The 22,999-nt window shown below is 42.6% G+C and overlaps 1 protein-coding gene across 2 annotated transcripts; it reads left to right on the top strand.

Annotated features, from left to right (window-relative positions):
* The first annotated feature begins 3,279 nt into the window (after positions 1-3,279).
* Positions 3,280-18,042, top strand: LOC311021668 (NFX1-type zinc finger-containing protein 1-like). 2 transcript variants are annotated; one of them, XM_084022373.1, is made up of 19 exons: positions 3,280-3,406; positions 4,239-4,277; positions 4,358-5,346; positions 5,595-5,817; positions 5,935-6,278; positions 6,380-6,559; positions 6,738-6,844; positions 7,834-8,072; positions 8,190-8,306; positions 8,524-8,672; positions 9,399-9,545; positions 9,656-9,764; positions 10,351-10,547; positions 10,776-10,915; positions 11,288-11,420; positions 12,727-12,894; positions 14,500-14,610; positions 14,789-14,884; positions 15,088-18,042. In XM_084022373.1, the coding sequence occupies exons 2-19, from the start codon at positions 4,250-4,252 to the stop codon at positions 17,446-17,448; spliced, it is 5,838 nt and encodes a 1,945-aa protein (XP_083878499.1). In that variant the 5' UTR covers positions 3,280-3,406; positions 4,239-4,249; the 3' UTR covers positions 17,449-18,042. The 2 variants fall into 2 exon arrangements, with proteins under 2 accessions (XP_083878499.1, XP_083878498.1); XM_084022372.1 differs by having other exon boundaries at positions 10,339-10,547.
* The last annotated feature ends 4,957 nt before the right edge of the window (positions 18,043-22,999 follow it).

Genomic DNA, 22,999 nt, shown 5'->3' with positions numbered 1-22,999 from the left:
TGAAAAGTTTGAGGTGGCTGAGATGTCCTACACAATCCTGTTCTTTCAGTTACATGCTGCACTTCATTCTTGCCAAATCCCATTGTTTTCATGTTAGTTTAGTGCGTTTTGTCCAGACCATGCAACCGTAGTCTCAAATATTTAAAAATCTGAAAAAGTATTTTCTTTTCTTCTTCATTTTGTTATCTGGTTTTGATGTCAAATCAAATCAAATCAAATCAAATTTATATAGCACATATACAAACGGCTGAGCCGCAACCAAAGTGCTTCACAGAAAGTGCTTGTGCTTAAGTGCAAAATGCAAGAAGACGTAAAAAAAAAAAAGTGACATTTTTCAGGCATTTTAAAAAGACAAAAAAGAAAAAGAAAGAAAAGAAAAGGGTTAAAAGACAAGGTCTGAGTTAGACAATTTGAAAAGACACTAATCGAAGGCAAGGGAAAAAAGGTGGGTCTTTAACTGGGATTTAAAAATATTTAAAGACTGGGCCGCCCGGATGTGTAGGGGGAGGGAGTTCCAGAGTCTGGGGGCTGCCACTGCGAAGGCTCTGTCCCCCCTGGTTTTTAGCCTGGACCTGGGCACTTCCAACAACAGTTGGTCGGCTGACGGGAGTGCTCTAGATGGGATGTGGTGGTGGAGAATATCAGACAGGTAGGTGGGGGCCAGACCATGGAGGGATTTGTAAACAGTCAGGAGAAGTTTGAAATCAATGCGGTAGCGGATGGGGAGCCAGTGGAGTGATGCAAGGACCGGGGTGATGTGATCTCGCTTCTTTGTACAGGTGAGGAGTCGGGCGGCTGAGTTTTGAACGACCTGTGACCTTTTTTCACCTTGTTGCAGCTCAACTGAGGTCAAAGAATAAAAAAGTCAGTTTTATATATATAAATATATATATATATATATATTAGATATAACATATATAACAGAACTGCATACTTTCCGTGGCTTCTTTTTCAAATGCATCTGCTAATTCATTTCCTTTGTTTCCAGCATGTTCTGGTATCCATGGAGATAGCACTCTCAGTCCCATCATTTGAATTCTCTGTCATATCGGTTAGAATTCCCTTTTAAAAAGTCTTCTCTGCCTGTTGATTGGCTGTGTCTCAAAGTGGCTCGAGTCTGAACAAAGAACTGCTCTCAATGGTTCTTCTTCTTCAATCCATTGAAATGCTAACAAGATTCTGAGTATTTTTCTGCCATGAATTGTTAAACCTGCTCAATTCTTTTCCCCACTGTAAGGTTACACCCCCGAATGAAGGCCATTCTATTGATTTCATTCTCTCTTGATCTTGAGTGTTTGTGTATTCAAAACAAGCCCCTCATCTCTGTTCTTCTTTTGGTTTAATGTCAAATCCACGGGAGGGTCGGGACATCTTGCTAATAATGCAGTTGGACTAATTATTTGAGATATTTCTAGCTCCGTGTCTTTCTGTTCATCCAAAGCTTTTTGTTTCCCCCTCCTTTTTCACAGCTTAATGTGGGTTAGGGTTAGGGTTATTACGTAAAATCTCTTCTAGCAGCCTTTTTGCTTGTCATTTCAACTTGTAATGCTGATGTGGGAGTTGTTCTAAAGGCACCTGAACACGATCTCAGAGCCCGATAGTGAATGTGAAGCCTTTTTTGAAGGGATGTACTTGCTGCAACGCCACACTCCCACGATGTAATACAGATTTAATTCATTCAATATAGATGGGTCTCAATGCATTTCATTCCCATTCTCTCCCAACCAGACAACAGCCCATTTACTGTAAATGACCACCAATTTCTTCACCATAAAATCTAAATTGTTTCCTCTATTCCATTTTCAGCAATGTTTCCCAAATAGCTCTTCAATTACTTGAATTGATCTTCCAGTGAAGAAGTCCTTAATGATGACCTTTAATCCCGAATTTACTGATATAATGAATAATCCCTCCTTCCACATCATAGACCTTTTCTGTATCAAAAAATAGCTACAATGCTTATTTGTCATTGTTCTTGTTCCATATTGTGAACATTAAGTTGAGTCCATTATATTTCTACCCACTCTGATATTTCATTCATTTTTATCTATATTTTTATTCACCGACATGGATATTTAAGTGCAAATTAACTACTCCAGTTATTTTTCAGTTCTTCTCCTCCCATGCTGCATAATTCTCCGTACACTCACTCCCATCGCTGTGTATTCAAACTTCCACAATAAATTACTTTTCTTTATGTTTACAGTAAGCAACCAATCAAATGGAAGCCTTCTCAAAGGATTGTAAAAGTTTAATATTTAGATATTGGTATTTTTTCCATACATCTGGATCTGTCATTGGACTGAACCATTTTACGTAAATAGAGGGGGGGGCCCTGCAGGCGTTGATGTTTCCAAAACAAATAAAGTTATTGTTACCAGGACATGGAAAATAAAACATTTGTGATTATATGTTAGTTAATTACTTAGTGTCATTATTTTTTCTGTATTATAATTTCATCATCATTAGGGGCCTCTCTGGGCCTCCCTCAATCATGGGCCCCTAGAATCCGTCTCCTTTACCCCCCTTTTTCGGCGCCCCTGGTTGGGCTTACAAGTCATGCTGGGGTTTACATGTTGGTTTTCACAAATTATATTTGTGATTTGTTATGTGGCTAAACAAAATAAACTACGCTAATGATGAATTGGTTTAAGCTAATACAATTGACATGCTGATGTTGGCATTGCAAACGTAGCATAGGCTAACTAAATTATTTAGCAGCTAGCTACGTCGCTAATTAATCATTATCCACCACATCCCTCTCTCTGTCTTTATCTGCTGCTGCTTGTGCTGTCCTCTAAACAGGTCAGTTATTTTTGGCACATTTGGCAGCATCTTGCTCCAGTGCCTTTCTTTGTTTAAACCTGGCTTTTCCTGTTCTCCATAACGATAGGCTAATTGCCGCAAGCTTGCTTCTGTTGTCGGTACCGCAGCTACCTCTGAAGAAGAAGACGAACCATGGGCCCTAACCAACTTAAATATTAAGGAGGGGACAAAACTACCTTAGATTGTACTATTTTAGTCATGCAGGCAATGCTGGGGCTGGGATGCTTTAGGAAATGATAATTTAATGGTCAAAGTTATTTCATGAAAGGAATAGGTCTAGGGAGCCCCTCCCCCCCAACCTCAGAGGTGGACCGAACTTCCTGCCACCCCGATCTTTATCCACTGCTTGGATAGTTTTGCATGTCGACTTCCCCGTGTGGGGTGTGTTGTGTCTGGTTTCTTCTTCTGATGAAACGAAAACGAAACTGACAAGAGTATTTAAGTGGCACCTCGCTGCCCCGACGCTGCAGCCAGCTGAGGCAGAGACGGAGAACAGACTTGTGATCCCAGCAAACACCTGCTTTGTTGGGAAAGCTGGACTTGGTTCCAACATATTGATTCCAAGTGGATTTCAGCCGAGGTAAGTTGATTATTTCTGTCTTTCACTCTGTACGTTGCGTAAAATATGCTAAATATAGAGAAAGAATAGATTTTTTTTAGCAGATCTGTGACAAAACCCACCGTGTGATTCAAAGCTGTCATGAGATTTCTGGTGTAGAAACCTATCCAAGTTCTGTAGAGCACACGACAACCACTCATATGTTAAGCCTAGTCCTCCCAAAAAGCAATGGAATAAAAGGTGCATTAAAGTGCATATCATGCAGCAATTTTAATTCAGAATTAATTAATAAAAACAGATTTAATAAAATATTTTTTATACATGAAGGCACAATTTGTAATTTTTAACTACACTATATTACCATTTTGTAGCTATGCAGCCTACTTTTACTTAAATAAGACGTTAAATGCAGTACTTGTAACAGTTTACACAATTGTATTACTCATTTTAACTTAAAAAGAGCAATATTATGTTACAGCTTGCTCAAACGCCAAACATAATGATGGACACAACACCAGAAAGTTTAAAAGGAAATGAATAACCGGAAATACCAATACCAACAAACACAGGAGCTGCTGCAGCAGCAGGATGTTTGTGTGTGTGAGAGAGAGAGCTGCCAAAATAAAACAGGATGTTAAAGGGACATTTATAGTATCAGTATAGCAGCAAAGGAGTAGTTGTTATGTAAAGAGAGAATCAAAGTCACTTGTATAATAATCTCATATTATGACCACCACCAGTGCTTGTGCATCAATTAGGCATCCCTCAATGTTTTGTGTGACCATGCTAAAATGTGTTGCCTTCACTCTCATGCTCTAATTTTTCCACTCGGTGTTTCCAACCTACGTTTCAGCAACTACCACAATGGACCAGTTCAATGGTGGAGCTAATGGTAAATATCCAGTTGAGGCAATCAAATGAAAACACACGTTACTTTTCAAGGTCTCAGTATCTGAATGTTATCTCCCCCAGGTCCAAGAAAAAAAAGCTGGAAGGAGATCGGTGGGACGGGAGGAGGAGCAGGAGATACAGCTAAGGATAGAGCAGGAGAAGGCACAGCAGGCAGAGGAAGATGGGGAGGAGGAGGAGCAGGAGATGCAGCTGAGGGTAGAGCAGGAGAAGGTACAGCAGACGGAGGTAGGTGGAGAAGGGGAGGAGCAGGAGATGCAGGTGAGGGTAGAGCAGGAGAAGGTACAGCAGACGGAGGTAGCTGGAGAAGGGGAGGAGCAGGAGATGCAGGTGAGGGTAGAGCAGGAGAAGGTACAGCAGACGGAGGTAGCTGGAGAAGGGGAGGAGCAGGAGATGCAGGTGAGGGTAGAGCAGGAGAAGGTACAGCAGACGGAGGTAGCTGGAGAAGAGGAGGAGCAGGAGATGCAGGTGAGGGTAGAGCAGGTGAAGGCACAACCAGCAGAGGAAGATGGGGAGGCGGAGGAGCAGGAGATGCAGGTAAGGGTAGAGCAGGGGAAGGCACAGCGGGCAGAGGAAGATGGGGAGGAGGAGCAGATGCAAGGAGAGTGAGTGAAAGAGATGCAGGAAGACAGGGAGGAGGAGCCAGAATGAAAGGAGGATGGACAGGTGGAATTGGAGGGAAAGAGTCAGAGAGAGATTGGTCAAAGAGAAATTATCATGGAATGGGCTATAAAAAACTGGAGGAACTCTCTACAAAAGATCCGTCTGTCGTGGCCATGACCCTGTCCTTCAACACTCGTCTGGAAGAGGACCTGAGTGCGACAACAATGAAGCCGGACCTCGTCAGACTCCTCTGCCTGGTGCTGAGCAAAGCCTTCACATCACAGCCAGACAGATGCATCCTGCAGCACCTGGCTGGCATCATTAAAAAATCAGGATTCTTCCGCGCCGTCCTGCCCCACTATGTGATGGGCATGGGGTCAGAGTCCGACCCCACCCGCAGGGCACAATACCCGACGGACCTGGAAAACATCCTCACTATCCTGTCCGAGGTAAGTCGGGATAGAATGAATGGGAGAAACCAATCAGTTGGTGAGTTCATCTGGAGGAAGAATTAAGTAAAAACACATTGTAAGCATTAAATAATTAAGTGGAGCCTGCAGAGCTCCCTTTCTGTTGGGTTCCTTATTATGTTTAGCCAGATTGTGCTTCTTTCCAATCGACTATTCTTGAATCGATAGTTGAATTTGTCACAGTTGAATATACTTTTAACTAAGCATCCTCAACATATGCTCATTAGGTCCTCAGCTTCTGCCCCGCTAGCTCGGCCCAGGCTGTGGGTTTGCTCCTGACGCTGCTCCAACCCTCCATCATCACCCTGACGGAAATGGGGGTGAGAATCCCGCCTCAAACGGAGCAGCGATTGGAGAATATTCGGGCCATGATCCAGCACCTCCAGGAGAAATCCAGAGATGGCACCCTGCGCACAGACAGGGACACTTATGCCCTCCTATCCACTGGAGGTGAGGACCTAGATCAGAGCCTGATATCTTTACTGAAAATGCTGTTCTTAAACATTTTGAGACCACACCCTCAAGCCAACGCCTACGAATATAATTTGGGATGTTTTTCTAACCCAGGGGAAGACAACCAGCAAGATTTCAGGTTCATACCCATCTACCCGACGCCTGAGGAGTTCCATCAGGAACACAAGCCCCTCCTGAGACCCAACCTCACCTCCCAGCGCTACTCAAACACTGAACTCTACCTGGACACGCACTTCCGGCTGCTGAGGGAGGACTTTGTGCGGCCGCTCCGGGACGGGATCCAGCAGTTGCGTCTCAGCCAAGCGGAGGAGGGAAGTAACCTGAAGACGAAGCGCTTCGATGACATCTTAGTTTATTTCGACACAAGACTAGTGGTGCCCAAGTGCACGTCAAGTGGGCTCGCCTACGTGGTCCAGTTTGACGTTGAGCCGCTGAAGGTTAGTGTTTTGGATGGATATAGACTTTGCTATTTGAATGGCAAATGGAATGAGATACTAACGCATACTAATAACGCTTCCTACCTCCGTCTATCCCACAGTTTCTGCATTGGGAGAACTCCAAGAGGCTGATCTATGGCTCCCTGGTCTGCCTGTCGTGTGATCTTTTTGAGAGCTTCTTGTTTGCCACAGTGACGGACCGGGATCCCAAAGACCTCCAGAAGGGACAGGTCAACATTTCCTTTACCGAAGAAAGCCGATTCAAGTTGGCCACTATGGAGGTGGGCAGTGCAAATGTGGCTGATGGGATTATTTACGGTTCTAATTTCAGCCGCTTTAAACAACAAAAGCTATGACTGAAATGTACACGGAGTTGTCAGGTTTTAAGTTGCATTTAGCTACAATTTATGCTTTTAAATGAAACCGATTCACAAAAACTAAACTTGTTTCATCTCACAGAAAGATCAGGTGTTTCTGATGGTTGAGACCACTGCCTACTTTGAGGCCTATCGGCATGTTCTAAGGGGCCTACAGCAGCAGAAGGAGGACAACCTGCCCTTTCAGAGGTATTTGTGTGTGTGTGTGTGTGTGTGTGAGTGTGTGAGTATGTGAGTGAGTGAGTGAGTGAGTGTGTCTTTAATTGCGGAGGAGTTCCACATTTTGACATTTTTTCGCCTCAAGGTCATATTTTTTATTGAATCCCACAAAACTTCCAAAATGAGTTCACATGTAGATTTGTGTAGACAGCGGAGGGAGGAATGGTACGAGGCAAGCTCGTCAAATCGCACTTTTAATTGGCATGAGTTCATTATATCGCGGGGGTATTCCCAAAAAGCTGTCACGCATGGATGAGTTCAAAAGTTGGGTTATTGTCTGCACTCCCAGTTGCCCTTCACAGATACCAAAAATGAATCTATTATCCGAGACACGTTGTCGGCCATCTGTCTCCCAGACATCTCTCTGGTGACTTACCTGAAATAACTTTCAACGACAGTTTTTCCTTCAGAGGTGCACCATGGGAGTTATCAGCAACAAAAAAGACTTTCCATAATATCTATCATATTTATTTTTTTTACTTAATGTTCGATGTTCAGTGCAGCCGATTTTAAGCAACAACATTGCAACTGCAAGCAGATCTGGAACGGGGATACGCGGCAGAAACGCCCTCTCGATTGAAATATATCACGCAATGACAATGGCACTGGCGGTGAAGCATATCCTCCATCATAATATAAAAGAACAAAATATGATATCTGGCTCCATTTTCATGATGTAATGTTAGTTACTTCTTCTATGCCACGAAGGATGCAGCCACTGAACTGGGACACAGCTTATGTAGAAAAAACTCAAAGAAATTAGAAGTAGAAGAAATTCAGAGGCATCACCCTCAGTAGATCAGTAGACTCGGGTTTTGTGGTTAAATCCTTACTACGACCAGTCGCCCATGATGGGTAACTAAAGAACAGTTTAACAAGGGGCCGATTAATGAGCAGTCTCCTTTTACAGAGATGGTAGACGCTGAAAGATGTAATCCTCCTATCCATAATGTGTCCAGGTACATCGTGGAGTGCAACACAGACGTGCGACCCCCGGCCTATCTGCAAATAAAGGATGATTATGACCTGTCGGCCATTGCTCTCCCTGCTCATAAGGGTCATATACGGCCCTTCCGAAGCCTGGAGCCGCGGGCCTGGCCAGGAAAGGAGGACCTGGGGCTGGATGAGTCTCAGATGAGAGCCCTCCAGCTGGCCCTCACAAAGGAGTTGGCCATCATACAGGGACCTCCTGGCACCGGTGAGATGTTGGAAGGATGACTTCACGGATATGCGAAAAACTGTAAAATGTGTTTAAAACATTTTGTAATTTGACAAAACTCCATTAAAACTTGGGTATCTTCCATTTTTTTTGTAGGGAAAACCTACGTTGGTCTTAAGATTGCTCAAGCTCTGTTGACCAATGATCGATATGGCTCGGCTCCAATGCTGGTAGTGTGCTACACTAACCATGCCCTGGATCAGTTCCTTGAAGGTAAGCGGCGATGCCGATAATATCCAACTTACTTGACAGGTTTGTTTGAGTGTTGGATTTAAAAACACAGCCTCAACAAAAGGACTAATATCTTTTTCTATATATGCTGAAACCTCTGCTAATGGGCAACCTGCTTCAAGTTTGTATTATTTTTGCCTTTGCAAACTGTGAATGGGCGATGTAAGACAATAAGCTTTGTGTTTTTACTTCATCTAAGGTATTCATACATTTATGAAAACCGGAATAGTGAGAGTTGGAGGCCGCAGCAACAGTGAGATCCTGAAGCAGTTCAATCTGAGTGAGCTGAGCCGGTCACCTGACTTTAAATGGATACTGCCGGACTACCTACAGAGAGCATATGGTCGGGTGAGCTTCTCACGCTGACTGACCTACAGGGTGATGTTTCCAGCTGCTCCTGGTGTGCTGAGGATATATGAAAGAATGAAATGGGTTCAAGTCATTCCTAATAATTAAGCCTTTCATATAAAAGTCTTACATTTATCATGTTGATGTTGTGTTTTTGCACTATTTGTACCTCACCTTTTTGTCTCACATTCATATGCTTATCAATCCACACAGCATTATAATACACTATTACACTATCACTATTATCTTTTTATATTTATATATATATATATATAAATATATATATATATATGTTACATATTATATTATATATATATATTTTACTGCAGTGTCTAGTTGTGTCTGTCGCGTTCCACCAAATTCACCAAAAATGATTAGTTAATGCCTCATATATATATATTTAAATCTAACATGTGTCTTCAAAATGGATATAATTTAAAAATATATATATTTTCAAGGCTTTTTCCCAAACTTTTTTATAGTTTTTATAGAGGCAGTTATGCACATATCATTTGAAGGCTGATTTCTATGAGTTTTTATTCCTAAGATATGGTGTTTGGTGTGTTAAATTCCCTATTTGACTCTAATATGGCAACAACATTTAATTAATTTATTGTCAGAAAAATTCTAATACAAAATATAATCTTCGTAATGTAAATAATAACAATTAGTGTATCACATCCTACGACGGCGCCACCTTATCACTGTATTGGTAACGTGTCACAGGCTTACGCCCAGCTGTGTGACGAGGAGAGGGCGATCCAGGCTCACACCATGAAGCTGGAGTGTTCCATGAAAGGAGTCCTGCGCGAAACCTTCTTACAGATTTTCATTTCGTGCAGACACTGGAGAAGTCTGAACCGCCCACAAATGGTGAGGGAATAAAAAGTAAACATTTTGTGTATATGTGTCAATTCAGCAAAATAGAATAGATGAAGCCAGTGTAAACTCATCGGTTCCCCCGTTGATGAAATGATTTGTAGACGCTGGATGGCTTCCTGAGTGAAAAGAAGTCCAGTGTGATGATGGAGTGGCTGGGTTTGGGTTCCATCGTCCTGCAGAGGGAGACAGAGAACGCAGATAGAAACAAAGGTAAGGCTTTCGATGGAGGCGGCCCTCCACTGAAACTGGAAGAAAATGATGATAATGTGCTTCTTTTCACTGATTCTTTAACAGCGATTTTAATTGTCAGTGTGAATAGATGATTTTAACAATTCAAGATTTCCTCCACTGAGGCCTTCAAATAAGTGGAAACCAGCTCAGCACTGCTTTCTTTTACTCTAAATTATAAATTAGCATCACCACTCCCCATGCATTTTTTACTACAGCACACCTCAAGATTGATTCTGAGAAAGTGTTACAAATGGATTCCACTTGTAATAATCCAACTGAAGAGTTTATTTGAAAATAACCTCCGTCTAAAAATGTGTGTTTGTGGAAAATATAACTTCTGTTAAATGGAAGCTATCTGCAGTTGTCTGTATTCTTCTGAATGAGACAGTACAACAATGCAGGACAACTATATGAGCAGGGAGACCTTTTTACACATGTAGTGTTGATGGCGTGTGTGTTTGTGTGTGTGCTTGTGTGGAAGAATCAAGAATTAATATCAAGAATATAAGGGGCTAATATGTAAAATGAGGCTTCAACTATTTTACTATTTTAGGACCTTTCCTAGATGCGGAGGAAGGCCTCATCGATATCTCAGAGGAAGCAGATCAGATCCTGGCAGATCGGTTTATCGAAGACAACATTCGGGGTATCAGAAAGAAGGAAGACTCGGAGAAGACTGTGAGAGTGGTAGAGGAACAGATGCTGGCTATGAACCTGGATGAAGCTGAAATACAGCCTGAGCAGAGCGAGGACGGATGGCAGGTAATAAGAGATTTAGAGCAGACTGGTTTGAGAGGAGTCAATGTGTCATTATGGGAACATACCCAGTAGCCTTGTCACCCTCCACTTACCCTCCTATGTTTTAATGTTGATTTTTTATTTGATCAATTTGAATTAAAGAGCAACAAAAATGTTTCTAGACTAGCTTCAAACGGTTGACGAGCTGAGGGTTCCTGAAGTTCAAAGTTGACCCTGTTCTGATCTGCACAGATGCAACGGCACCAGAAGAAAAAGATGAAGAGATACATCATTCAAGAGGTCCAGAAGAGCTCGGCCATGACGGAAGCTGAGGAAGACGCTGTCCTGGATATTTGGACCCTCAGCCAACCTGACAGATGGAAACTCTATCGGTTCGTCTGCTCCGCATTTCACTTTTTCTTTCCTTTGTTCGCTAACAACGCGCTAACAACGTTGCTCCCCCCCCAGTGGGTATAATTAAGTCAACTATTCACCAGGAAAATGTCTCCCAGGAGGATCTTCTCACCTCAGAGAGCCAAGACATAATTACATAACAGGACTGTAAAGACTCTTGTTTACATAGATGTAATTATTGTTTAGGGCAATATGTATTGCTCTAATTGTTTAACTACACTTTAAGTAATACCACAGCATCATCATCATCATTTTTTTATGTCTTTCTTTTTGTTTTTGCTTTGGGTTTACTTCTAGATGCAGAGCAAATGATGAGTTTTCCAGCTTAGTTGTCACATTTGTGTCTGCAGGTTGTGGGTGGCACGCTACAGAGCAGAACTTTGCTCCAAAGCTCTGGAGTCTCAAGAGGACTACCAGGAGGCAGTGGACAGACTGGCTCATGTACGACATTACCAGAACATCGGCTTTCTCAAGAGAGCCAAGGTACAGTATAACCGCAGTAATGGTAGCATGCATGCAATTGTCTTTTTAAAGATCCCCTACTTCATCAAAATAATAATTTCATGTGGTCAGCTTTATGTAGCCTTCAAATAAACAACACTAAATACACACTGTTTTTAGGATATCTCAAAGTTACGTAATGCACAAACTAGTAAGTAGCACAAAACCTTACGATAACCTTGTCGATAACTGTGAACGACGATGCTGAGGCGAGGTCAGCGGAAACCCCAGGGAGTTACTGCGCCCAAGAAATAGTCTCCGCCCAGAGCCCCCATAAAAGTGCAACCTGTCCCTTTTACACTTGAATTCTTGTCGTGCCGATGAAACGGACAAAGCACCGTGTGTTAAAAAGCAAACTTTATGCAGATCTTTGCCGAATTTTCAGCCAAATCGCTGTTTCCTCCTGTTCCCAGTCTTTGTGCTAAGCTAAGTCAGCTTCACGAGCAACGCCCCCTAGTGACGTAGTACACTCGACTGACCAATGGTGCAACTTGATCAGCCACTTAACCACTACTGTTTGTTTGTTTCTCCTCATCACATGATGATTTATGGACAGTCTATATTTTATTATGATGTTCTGTTGTATTTGTCAGATAATTGCCACAGACACACATTTTCTTATCTCCAAGAATGTGAATAATAATACATAAAACCCAATAAGAAACCAATTAAATAGGCTGGCATCAAAATAATAATTTCATGTGATCAGCTTTATGTAGCCTTAAACTTAATATTTGGAGCAACAAACTAAACAACACTAAATACTCGCTGTTTTTAGGATATCTAAAAGTAACGTAATGCACAAATTAGTAGCAAGTAGCACAAAACATTTGTTGATCACTGTGACCGACGATGCTGAGGCGAGGTCAGCGGACACCCCTGGGAGTTACTGCGCCCGGCCAAGAAATAGTCCCCACCCAGAGCCCCCATAAAAGTGCAACCTGTCCCTTTTACACTTGAATTCTTGTTGTGCCGATGAAACGGACAAAGCACTGTGTGTTAAATAGCAAACTTTATGCAGATTTTTGCTGAATTTCCAGCCAAATTCGCTGTTTCCTCCTGTTCCCAGTCTTTGTGCTACGCTAAGTCAACCAGCTGCTGTAGCTGCATATTTATCATATATTAGAGGAGTGAGTAGAGTGGTATACATTTTCTTATCTCTAAGAACGTGAATAATAATACATAAAAACCAATAAGAACCCAATTAAATAGGCTGGCAATAAAATTTCATATATCTAATTCTGAAAACAGCAGCATTGTGTTGATGAACACATATTCTGCCCATCAGGTTATCGGCATGACGACGACAGGGGCGGCCAAGTTCCGCAAAATTCTGCAGGAAGTCCAACCGCGTCTGGTGATCGTAGAAGAGGCTGCGGAGGTTCTCGAGGCCCACACCGTCACCACGCTGAGCAAAGCGTGCCAACACCTCATCCTCATCGGAGACCACCAGCAGGTCAGAACCCACGCAGACCAATAGGGGGTGAGACCGAGACGCTCGGTCTTATTAGAAAAAAGGTGCAAGATTAACATAACAAAGTGGTTGTTTGCTACTATATTAACGTACAGCACCTGTTAGACTCTGCACTGGTGTATGAATAAGCCGTTATTCCCGGACTGAAATTACCCCTTTTTACATGCCTAGACGAAAACATTTAAAGGACATCCTTGTCATGAGGGATTTCATGTATTTGTGTGGTTGTCAGTATGTTTGTGCATGTCGCCTTGGGGGAATGGCAAGAAAACATCCCGGCCATTACAAATGATGGAGAGCGTGGAGTGATGTGCTGGACATCACTAGACCATTACAACGACGTGTCAGGGCCTGCCAAGGACATGTGGCCTGGCAGCCTGTCTAGCAATCTGCACCGCACACAACTCTTTCACACATCCCAATATTCTGTCCTGGTCTCTTCTTGCTGTCTAACTTCTGCCATCTCTTTTCCTACCATTGGCTCATTGTACTGTGTTTATGCACACTTTTATGAATGCATTTTTAATACACAAACAAACCTTCTCTTTACAGTCGCACTGTAAGTTTAGCAAGTACAATTATGAGAGAAAACAAAATAGAAAATTGCTGTTTTTGTTACCAGAGCTTGGAAATCAATAATTTTTTTCATCACTTAAAAAAAGTAATTTTCCGCTGTGCCTGAGGGTCCCTACAAGCGGGTGCAATTTAATGTGCAAAATGAATAAATCTAAGTGTTTCTGATTTATCAATTTGAACAGCTGCCCAATTAAATTAGTACAGGTGTACAAGGTGTTGTATAAAAACACAAACAAGATTAGGTATTCTGATAACGCAACAAAGTGTATGGGTTTAACGGCATTTGATAGAGCTTTGTTTTTATTGAATGTGCATTAAGTGGAGGTGGATGATCACACTCTCAGAGTAAAATAAGTGTTTGGCATTGTTGTGCTGTTCATTAATCACAGGTTTGGTGTTGAATCGAGCGGAACATAATGCTACACATTTATACCAGAATTTGTCGCGCCTCCCCCACACCCCTCCCACATACTGTACATGCACAATCACACTGTCCTCTAGCTAAATTATGTTTGCACACACACACTGTACGGACAAAACAGTGAAAAACTTGACAGGAACAGAAAGTTAACACGCATTTGCATACATTCTTTATTCCCATCCAGTCACCCTTAAACCCGAATCCATAGCAGAAAATTGTTTATCACTTCTAGGCTCATTACTGGATAGATGGTTTCTTCCACCTGTGTCTAACAACTGTTTAATAAGTGTTCACATAAGCATTTACACAACCTGAGACATGTGGCCTTGAAAGTCATCCTTATGTTCTTCACTTGCATTTTTATTATGCAGTGCTTTTTAAATATGCTAATATCCCTGCCAAATTAATGTAATCACCACTTGATAGAAAAAGGCATTAGAGTGATGACAAAATTTGCATTCAAATGCTATATTGATCATAAAAGTGTTAGTGTTGGGGAAAAAAAACTAAGCCATTCATTTATACTTTAGGTCACTAAAAGTGAAGTGTTTGAATAATTTGATGAAATTGTGATTTCCCCCCCTCTTTAGCTGCGCCCCAGTGCCACAGTATATGAACTCGCTAAGAACTTCAACTTGGAGATGTCCATGTTTGAGAGGCTCGTGAAGATGGGACTTCCCTTTGTCAGACTTGACTATCAGGTTTGTGTTTCTACATTGTTTTGTTTCTCTTATTGGAAAATCTATCAATTCAGAACATGTCAAATGATTTAGTTAAGGACATTTAAAGCTTTCCGCTTGGATTGCTGTTTGTGTATGCCTCTGTATTGTATGTGATTGCCTGGGTTGATCTCTCTTGGTGTTTTGGTTTGATGTTCAGCATCGCATGCGGCCCGAAATCGCCCGTCTCCTGACCCCTCACATCTACGCAGAGCTGGAAAACCATCCCTCTGTGTTGCGCTACGACAACATCAAGGTGTGTATTATATTTGCTGTCTCCATTCTGCTTGGATTTCTCCTCAGTGGATATCTGTTCAGCTGCGTGCGTGGATACAACTTTTCTGCATGGTCTCTCGATTATATTTTGAGTAAAAGTCGTAACATATACAAGATTCATAAAATTGTGATAAATATGAAAGCATGACATAGAATATGTTTTTAATAAATGCTGTCTTACAGGGCCTTAAAACAAATTTATTCTTCGTGGAGCACAAACACCCAGAAGAGATGATCAAAGATGGGAAAAGCCACAAGAACAAACACGAGGCGACGTTCGTAGTCTCTCTCTGCCGCTATCTTATCTTCCAGGGGTACAAACCAGAGCAAATCACCATCCTCACTACCTATTCTGGCCAGCTCTACTGCCTGCGCACCCTAATGCCTGCCAAGGAGTTCACCGGGGTCAAAGTGCACGTAGTGGACAAGTACCAGGGAGAAGAGAATGACATTGTTTTGTTGTCTCTGGTCCGCAGCAACCCGGCGGGTAAAATGGGCTTTTTGAGCATTGCCAATCGTGTCTGTGTAGCCTTGTCTCGTGCCAAGAAAGGTCTCTATTGCATTGGCGACAGTGCGATGCTGAGCAAATCCGAGCTGTGGAATAACATTTTTCACACCTTGAGGGAGAAGGACCAGATCGGGAATGCTCTGACCCTTTGCTGCCAGAATCACCCGCATCGACAGATACAAGCGTCTAACACTGACGATTTCAAACAAGCCCCTGAGGGCGGTTGCACCGAGCCCTGCAAGTTCCGCTTGGATTGCGGCCACGTCTGCGCCAGTTTCTGCCATCCCTACGACCCCGAGCACAAGGAGTATAAGTGTGTCAAGAAGTGCCAGAAGGTTTTGTGTGACCTGAAACACTCGTGCACATGTCTGTGCCATGAAACATGTCCACAGAACTGTCAGGTGAGGGTTGAGAAGATCTTACCCAGGTGTCAACACAAGCAGATGGTTCCTTGCCACCAAGACCCGGAGACATTTCAATGCAACGTCAAGGTCGACTCCGAACTGAAGTGTGGCCACATCCAGCAAGATGCATGCTTTTGCCAGTTAGAGAAGGTTGAGTGCAGAAAACCTTGTGAGCAACGACTTAACTGTGGCCACGCCTGTAGCGGTACGTGTGGCCAGTGTTTTCAGGGACGCGTTCATCGCCCGTGTTCCTACCGTTGCAACCGCCTCTTGATTTGCTCCCACATGTGCCGGGACCCTTGCACCATGAATTGCCCCCCCTGCAAGATGCCTTGTGAGAACTGCTGCGTGCACAGTCAGTGCATGAAGCCATGCGGACAGCCGTGCACTCCGTGCATGGAGACCTGCCCTTGGCAGTGCACTCACCAAAGCTGCAGCAAGCTTTGCCACGAGCCGTGCGACCGTCAGCCATGCACCAAGCCCTGTGCCAACACCCTGAAATGCGGCCACCCGTGCATTGGTCTGTGCGGGGACAAATGTCCGAGCAAGTGTCGCATTTGCCATCGCAAAGAGGTCACAGAGATTTTCTTCGGCACCGAGGATGAGCCCGACGCGTACTTCATTCAGCTGGAGGACTGTGGACACATCATCGAATACAAAGCCATGGACAAACACATGGGGGTCAATGACAACCAGCAGGAGAACGAAGGAGAGGAGGTGGCCATAAAACTGAAGGAGTGTCCAAAGTGTAAAACGCCGATCCGCAAGAATCTACGCTACGGATCTCACATCAAACGCTGTCTCGCTGAGATAGAGATGGTAAAGGTGAAGATAAATGGAAGTCAGGAGGAGATTGATGGGCACAGGGAGACCCTTCGAAATCAGTGGGCGGTCAACCCTCTCCTCGATGAAATGCAGAGCCAAGAGGAATACATTCATATCATTACCAGACTGGGAGCAAAGCATCAAACGGCAAAAGATCTATGGGCCCTGGAAAACAAAATGCATTTCCTAACAAGAGTTGCAAAGCTGAAGAAAATACAAATAGAACATATGTCAGGATTGCGAAGCCTGAGATTAGGAGAGTATGTTGAGCAGTTTCTGCGCTGGCTCAATATCTGGTCCCAAAGATTCCCAGACCAGCAGGTCTCTGATTTGGAGAGAGAGCTGCAGAGAATCACCCTCCTGGCTGAACTGGGCGCCCGGTGCCAGGCGGCAGACCTGAGAGGACAGAGTGCCAACATTCAATCCGAGGTACAAACGATGACAGAGGTTCTGGAAAAGTGCAGCCAGTTTACCGAGACAGACGAACACAGAGTGAAAGAAGCCATGAAGGAGCTCGACAACAAGGTTCCACGCACAGGCTTGGGGATCAAAGAGGAGGAGAAAAGGATGATTGTCTCCGCTCTGAAAATGCAGCCCGGACATTGGTTCAAATGTCCCAATGGCCACATCTATATTATAACGGAGTGTGGAGGGGCGACGGAGAGTCGACGCTGCACCGACTGTAATGCTACTATCGGTGGGGCCAATCACGCGCTGGCAAGTGGCAACCAAGTCGCCACAGAGATGGACGGCTCTCAGCACCCTGCTTGGTCTGAAGCCAACAACCTTCAAAACTTTCAATTCTGAAAACCACCCTTAGAGAAATCGTTCGTCGCCTGATCAGCCGCAACTGTTGGTTGCAATACCTGATGGAGGCAGTGGGTAATCATTTTACTGCACTGACCACTTTAATTCATGTTCAAAAATATACACGAAATTCAGTTTAACATTTCATTTAAAAAGAGGATGAACAGGATGAGAGACGACTAGTTTGGCTTCTTACTTCACTTGTGATTTATATATTAAATGAGTTGTTATTGCTTTTTCCCAGTATTTTTAATGGCCGCATTTGTAATTCTGGCACTATGTTATAGACAATAGTGGTAATAATCATCTGATGTTATTATATCAATATAATTTGTTATTACTTTTATTTAATCAATTGATGCCATCCTGTTTTTAATTTTTGCTCCATGGATGTTTCCTGCTTTAGACATAGTGCCAAGTATTTGTGTTTAAAAAAAAAAAAAGTAATGGAAGAATTGATTGCAAAGCAAAAATAATACTTTAATTTGTTCAATATAAACTGTTCAAGATTGTTAAGTAACATATACTATACAATAGGTGGCAGTAAAAGACTGTTAAATACAGAGCAATGACTGATATAATCATTCTTGCAACTTGTTCAAATGGAATAAACATGCATCTATAAGCCCATTCTTGTCTTAATCACACACACACACACACACACACACACACACACACACACACACACACACACACACTGTGAGACATCCAAGCAGGGAGACCAAATATAATATAACAAATATATAATAATATAATATGCTTTATGAAAGGTAATACATGTTTCTGTAAACATAACAGAGATTAAACTGTATGTTTGTGGACCTTCTTATGATAACAGCTGAAATGATTAACATTTTAACATGTGATGCTGCTACAAGACATTCATACATCAGCAGAAAAGCTACTGTAGACACAGGCACATAAACACAATCATTTTTTTCTATCCAAAAAGAAACCCCATCACCACTAAAAGAAATAATGGCTTTCCAACCCTTATCTCTCTCTCACTCACACACACACACACACACATATCAGCAAGGACATAATCAGCATTGAAGCCAAAGAAACAACCCTGAAATAGCTACAATGCCTCTTCGCTACTGTACAGTCACCGAGTTTCATTTTGGCATTTTGTAACAGCTTGCATCACTTTATTACATGATGAATGTGTCGCTGTCACAAAACCAGCTTCAATGCAAACGCTGCTGTCTGCAGGGAGAGCAAAAAAAAAAAAAAAGAACAACAAAAATGTGCTGTCAAGACAAGTGTTAAAATTGAGCAAACTTTCAAAGGGTGCCACTCTTTCAGTATTTATAGGATTCAAGCACCAGGCTGAGAGGGAGAGCCGGACGAAAGGAGGCACTGCAGAAAAATGGTAATATCCTATGGGGTGGCCTGTCTCATCTATCATGTCTGTGGGCCTTAAAATATGTTATTGTCAGGGTTTTCGTCTAGTCTGGTCCTGCAATGAAAAACATTAAAAAAATGGCCAAGTCTGCGTAGGCGGAAACAAAAGCATTGAAACAAGCGAGGTCTGACACACCCGGCGATGATCTGTGAAGACACTTAACTGCGGGGAATGTGGAAGATGAAACATTTACCTTTACGAGAAGGTGCCATTCACACGATTTTGACAGGCTGTCTGTGAAGTCGCTCCAAGGCAGCAAACGTGTCGTTAAGCAACAAGAGCACAAATATGTGCTCAAGCGTGTCGGGGTAAGAGTGAGCGGGTCAAAATATGATCGTAATGAGTAATACAAAGAAGTACTTGCCAGAATTTAAACTTTCTATTTTTGGATATATGAAAAGTTTGAGGTGGCTGAGATGTCCTACACAATCCTGTTCTTTCAGTTACATGCTGCACTTCATTCTTGCCAAATCCCATTGTTTTCATGTTAGTTTAGTGCGTTTTGTCCAGACCATGCAACCGTAGTCTCAAATATTTAAAAATCTGAAAAAGTATTTTCTTTTCTTCTTCATTTTGTTATCTGGTTTTGATGTCAAATCAAATCAAATCAAATCAAATTTATATAGCACATATACAAACGGCTGAGCCGCAACCAAAGTGCTTCACAGAAAGTGCTTGTGCTTAAGTGCTAAATGCAAAAAGACGTAAAAAAAAAAAAGTGACATTTTTCAGGCATTTTAAAAAGACAAAAAAGAAAAAGAAAGAAAAGAAAAGGGTTAAAAGACAAGGTCTGAGTTAGACAATTTGAAAAGACACTAATCGAAGGCAAGGGAAAAAAGGTGGGTCTTTAACTGGGATTTAAAAATATTTAAAGACTGGGCCGCCCGGATGTGTAGGGGGAGGGAGTTCCAGAGTCTGGGGGTTGCCACTGCGAAGGCTCTGTCCCCCCTGGTTTTTAGCCATTACATCTCTAAAGGCTGGATTATGCTTCCGCGTGGACACAACGCAAGGGGGCTTGCGGACCCCTTACGTCCTTGCGGACCCCCTTGCGTCCGACGCAAGGGCCTGACGTGTGCCTCCCAAAAATCCTAGACGCGCGTCGAGGCGACGCAACACCAACGCAGCGGCTTTGGCTGTGATTGGTCCGCTAACTACATCCGCTGGAGACCGCTGTCCGGTTTCCACTCATAAACACCGCCATTTAAACTTTTAAAAGGCTACTTTTATTGTTTGCACCTCGTTTTATTGTTTGCACCTTGTCGCTTTTGCACAAAGAAATAAAACACCAAGTTCTGAAAAATTGTGGACGTTTAAAGACGGAAAGTAAACAAATACGCTATAACGAAGCTACGACGATATACGTCTAGAGTCTCGGCCGGTCGGTCAGTCTTAACAAAAAACATAGCGCCCTTTCCCGGTGTGGCATTGAATTGCATTTCAACACGTAAACCCAACGCAGAACCATCACGGTCTCCAAGCAACTGCGTGGCCGTTGCGTTGCCGTTGCGTTATCACTACGCGGAAGCATAATCAAGCCTTAACACTCACCCATCGCTGTGTATTCAAACTTCCACAATAAATTACTTTTCTTTATATGTTTACAGTAAGCAACCCATCAAATGGAAGCCTTCTAAAAGGATTGTAAAAGTTTAATATTTAGATATTGGTATTTTTTCCATACAACTGGATCTGTCATTTCCCCACATATTCCACATTGCATTTGTTGTTTTAAAAATATGACACACCCTCCCCAGCACCCTCTCCTCTATCTCTGCCGATATTATCATAACCTCACTTCACAAAGCTGAAGGTGGGCTCAGACCAACGTTCTTGAATACATATAACATTTGTTTTCTTCTTGTTTTGATACATTCTTGAAACTCCTGGCCGTCCGACCTTTACATTCCCCAGAAGAATAAACATTACAGTAGATCCTTTTACCCATTACTCCAGATTCCTTATCTGGTTCAAGCCTTTTTGTTGATTTGCTCCGATGCCATGAGAAAGAATTTCTCAACTCCTTTTACAGTTTTTTTGGAATTAATTACACAAGCAATGAACCTGTTTTTCCACACACAGGGCTTAATCTCTGTCCTATTCCTGATGATTTCTCAGAATATATAGAAATGTGGAATATAATGCCGGACTAGAATTCCAGAAGCACTGACAGAACATCCTCACCTCTCCTCATCTAAAGCCTCGGTTATGCTTCCGCGTAGTGATCACGCAATGGCCACCGGTAGAGGGCGCTATGTTTTTTGTAAAGACTGACCGACCGAGACTCTTGACATATATCGTCGTTAGCCTCGTTATAGCCTATTTGTTTACTTTCCGGCTTTAAACATCCACAATTTTTCAGAACTTGGTGTTTTATTTCTTTGTGCAAAAGCGACAAACAATAAAACGAGGTGAAAACAATAAAAATATTAAAAGTTTAAATGGCGGTGTTTATGAGTGGAAACCGGAAAAGCGGTCTCCAGCGGATGTAGTTAGCGGATCAATCACAGTCAATGCCGCTGCGTTGGTGTTGCGTCGCCTTGACGCGCGTCTAGGATTTTTGGGAGGTGCACGTCAGGCCCTTATGTTGGACGTAAGGGGGGTCCGCAAGGACGTAAGGGGTCCGCAATCCCCCCTGTGTTGTGTCAACGCGGAAGCATAACTTGGGCTTAATACTCCTATTTTAGATTTTTTTCAGATCCTCATCTACAGGTAAACTGCATCCCATAACAACTCTATTTTAATAACTCTTTTCTCAACAACCGTTTTCTTGCAAAAATGCTCTCAATATGTAAAGGTTCATCGCTCTCGTCAGTTTCTCATTTCACAAACGCAGCTAGAAAGCACTCTGTCCGTTTCCACGACGATTTAGTGCCTCATTAGTAATCATCATGATGTACAATGTGGGTCGTTTTGCATCCTGAAAGTTATCGACTCAAAGTGAGGAAGGGTTAAATGTTTGGAGATGTCTGGTTGGAAGAGAACGGGGCACAAAAATAATTGCATTGAGACCATTGATGGCAGCAGTTTGTTCAAATTTAAGTTCATCATTAGTCAGAACAGCCATTCAACAAGCAAAACAGACAATTTTAATAAAGAACTACAAGAGACATACAGAATGAAAATGGAAGGACTAAGTGTGCTATTTCTATGGATACCAGAGCATGTTGGAATAGGAATTAGCAGATACATTTGCAAAAAGAAGCCACTGCAATTATACGGTGCAGTCAAAAAGGGAAAACAAATACATGTCCGGAGGGATAAAAGAAGAAAGAAAAAAACACAGCTGCATTGATGTAACATTTGACTTTAGTAATACAGAAATAGAGAGTGTAATCAAGCACAGATTGAAGATGAGGTGGCAGAAGCAATGGGAGGAAGTGAGTGATGGTTTTTATAGGAGTCATCTATCTATCTACCATTATTTGTGACTATGATGAAACAAACTAAGCTAACTCATTGCTAAGTGTTACATTAACATAAGGAATGTAGTATAACTAGCATCTACTAGGGCATGTCATAATAATGTGCACTGTCGTAACTACCACAGTATGCCACAGTACATGGTCCTCCATTTGGAGTTATTTAGGAACAACTTATTAATGCACCTTACATCTCTTTTTACCTCAACCCCCCCGCTGGCCCTAATTTCCTTCACATTTGTCAGCACCCTCGGGTGCTGGTTCCTGACTGAGCGGCTCATCAGGCCTTTTCTCCCTCCAGCCGTCTGTGGCAGGCTCACTTAGCCTCAACTGGCCTTCCATCGCATGGCCACGGTTCCTGCGGACGCTCTGGGCTCGGTGAACATGCTGTTCACTTCCCATTGAATTTGACTGATCCTTATCAACTGGACTGGAGAGACAGAGAACGCCACAAAGAGACCCAGAGAGAGAGAGAGAGAGAGAGAGAGAGTTAAAGATAACATCAGACAGAGAAATAGTAAGATTGGATGGGGAAGGGCGATGTACTGGTCTGATTGAATGACCTGCTTTCAGTCCACCAGAGACTTTGCTGATATAGCGGAGACAACACACAGAGATGATATGGAGGGAGAATACACCCACTTTTATATGAAGTGACTTGAGTAGTTTGGCTGATCCTCTGTTCCACTGGACCAGTGAGATTCAAACAGACAGGGAGAGAGAG

Source organism: Eutrigla gurnardus (assembly GCF_963514095.1).
Source record: "Eutrigla gurnardus genome assembly, chromosome: 2".
Taxonomy (NCBI): Eukaryota; Metazoa; Chordata; class Actinopteri; order Perciformes; family Triglidae; genus Eutrigla; species Eutrigla gurnardus.
Note: the sequence above shows the minus strand (reverse complement) of the source record. Positions and strands in the feature narration are given on the sequence as shown.

What these genes read in the sequence shown, in the direction of transcription:
- LOC311021668 (XM_084022372.1), top strand. Translation starts at nt 4,250, where the DNA reads ATGGACCAGTTCAATGGTGGAGCTAATG. An exon ending in GACAGATGGAAACTCTATCG is followed by an intron (nt 10,916 to 11,287) that starts GTTCGTCTGCTC and finishes TTGTGTCTGCAG; the next exon opens with GTTGTGGGTGGCACGCTACA. An exon ending in TTGTCAGACTTGACTATCAG is followed by an intron (nt 14,611 to 14,788) that starts GTTTGTGTTTCT and finishes TTTGATGTTCAG; the next exon opens with CATCGCATGCGGCCCGAAAT.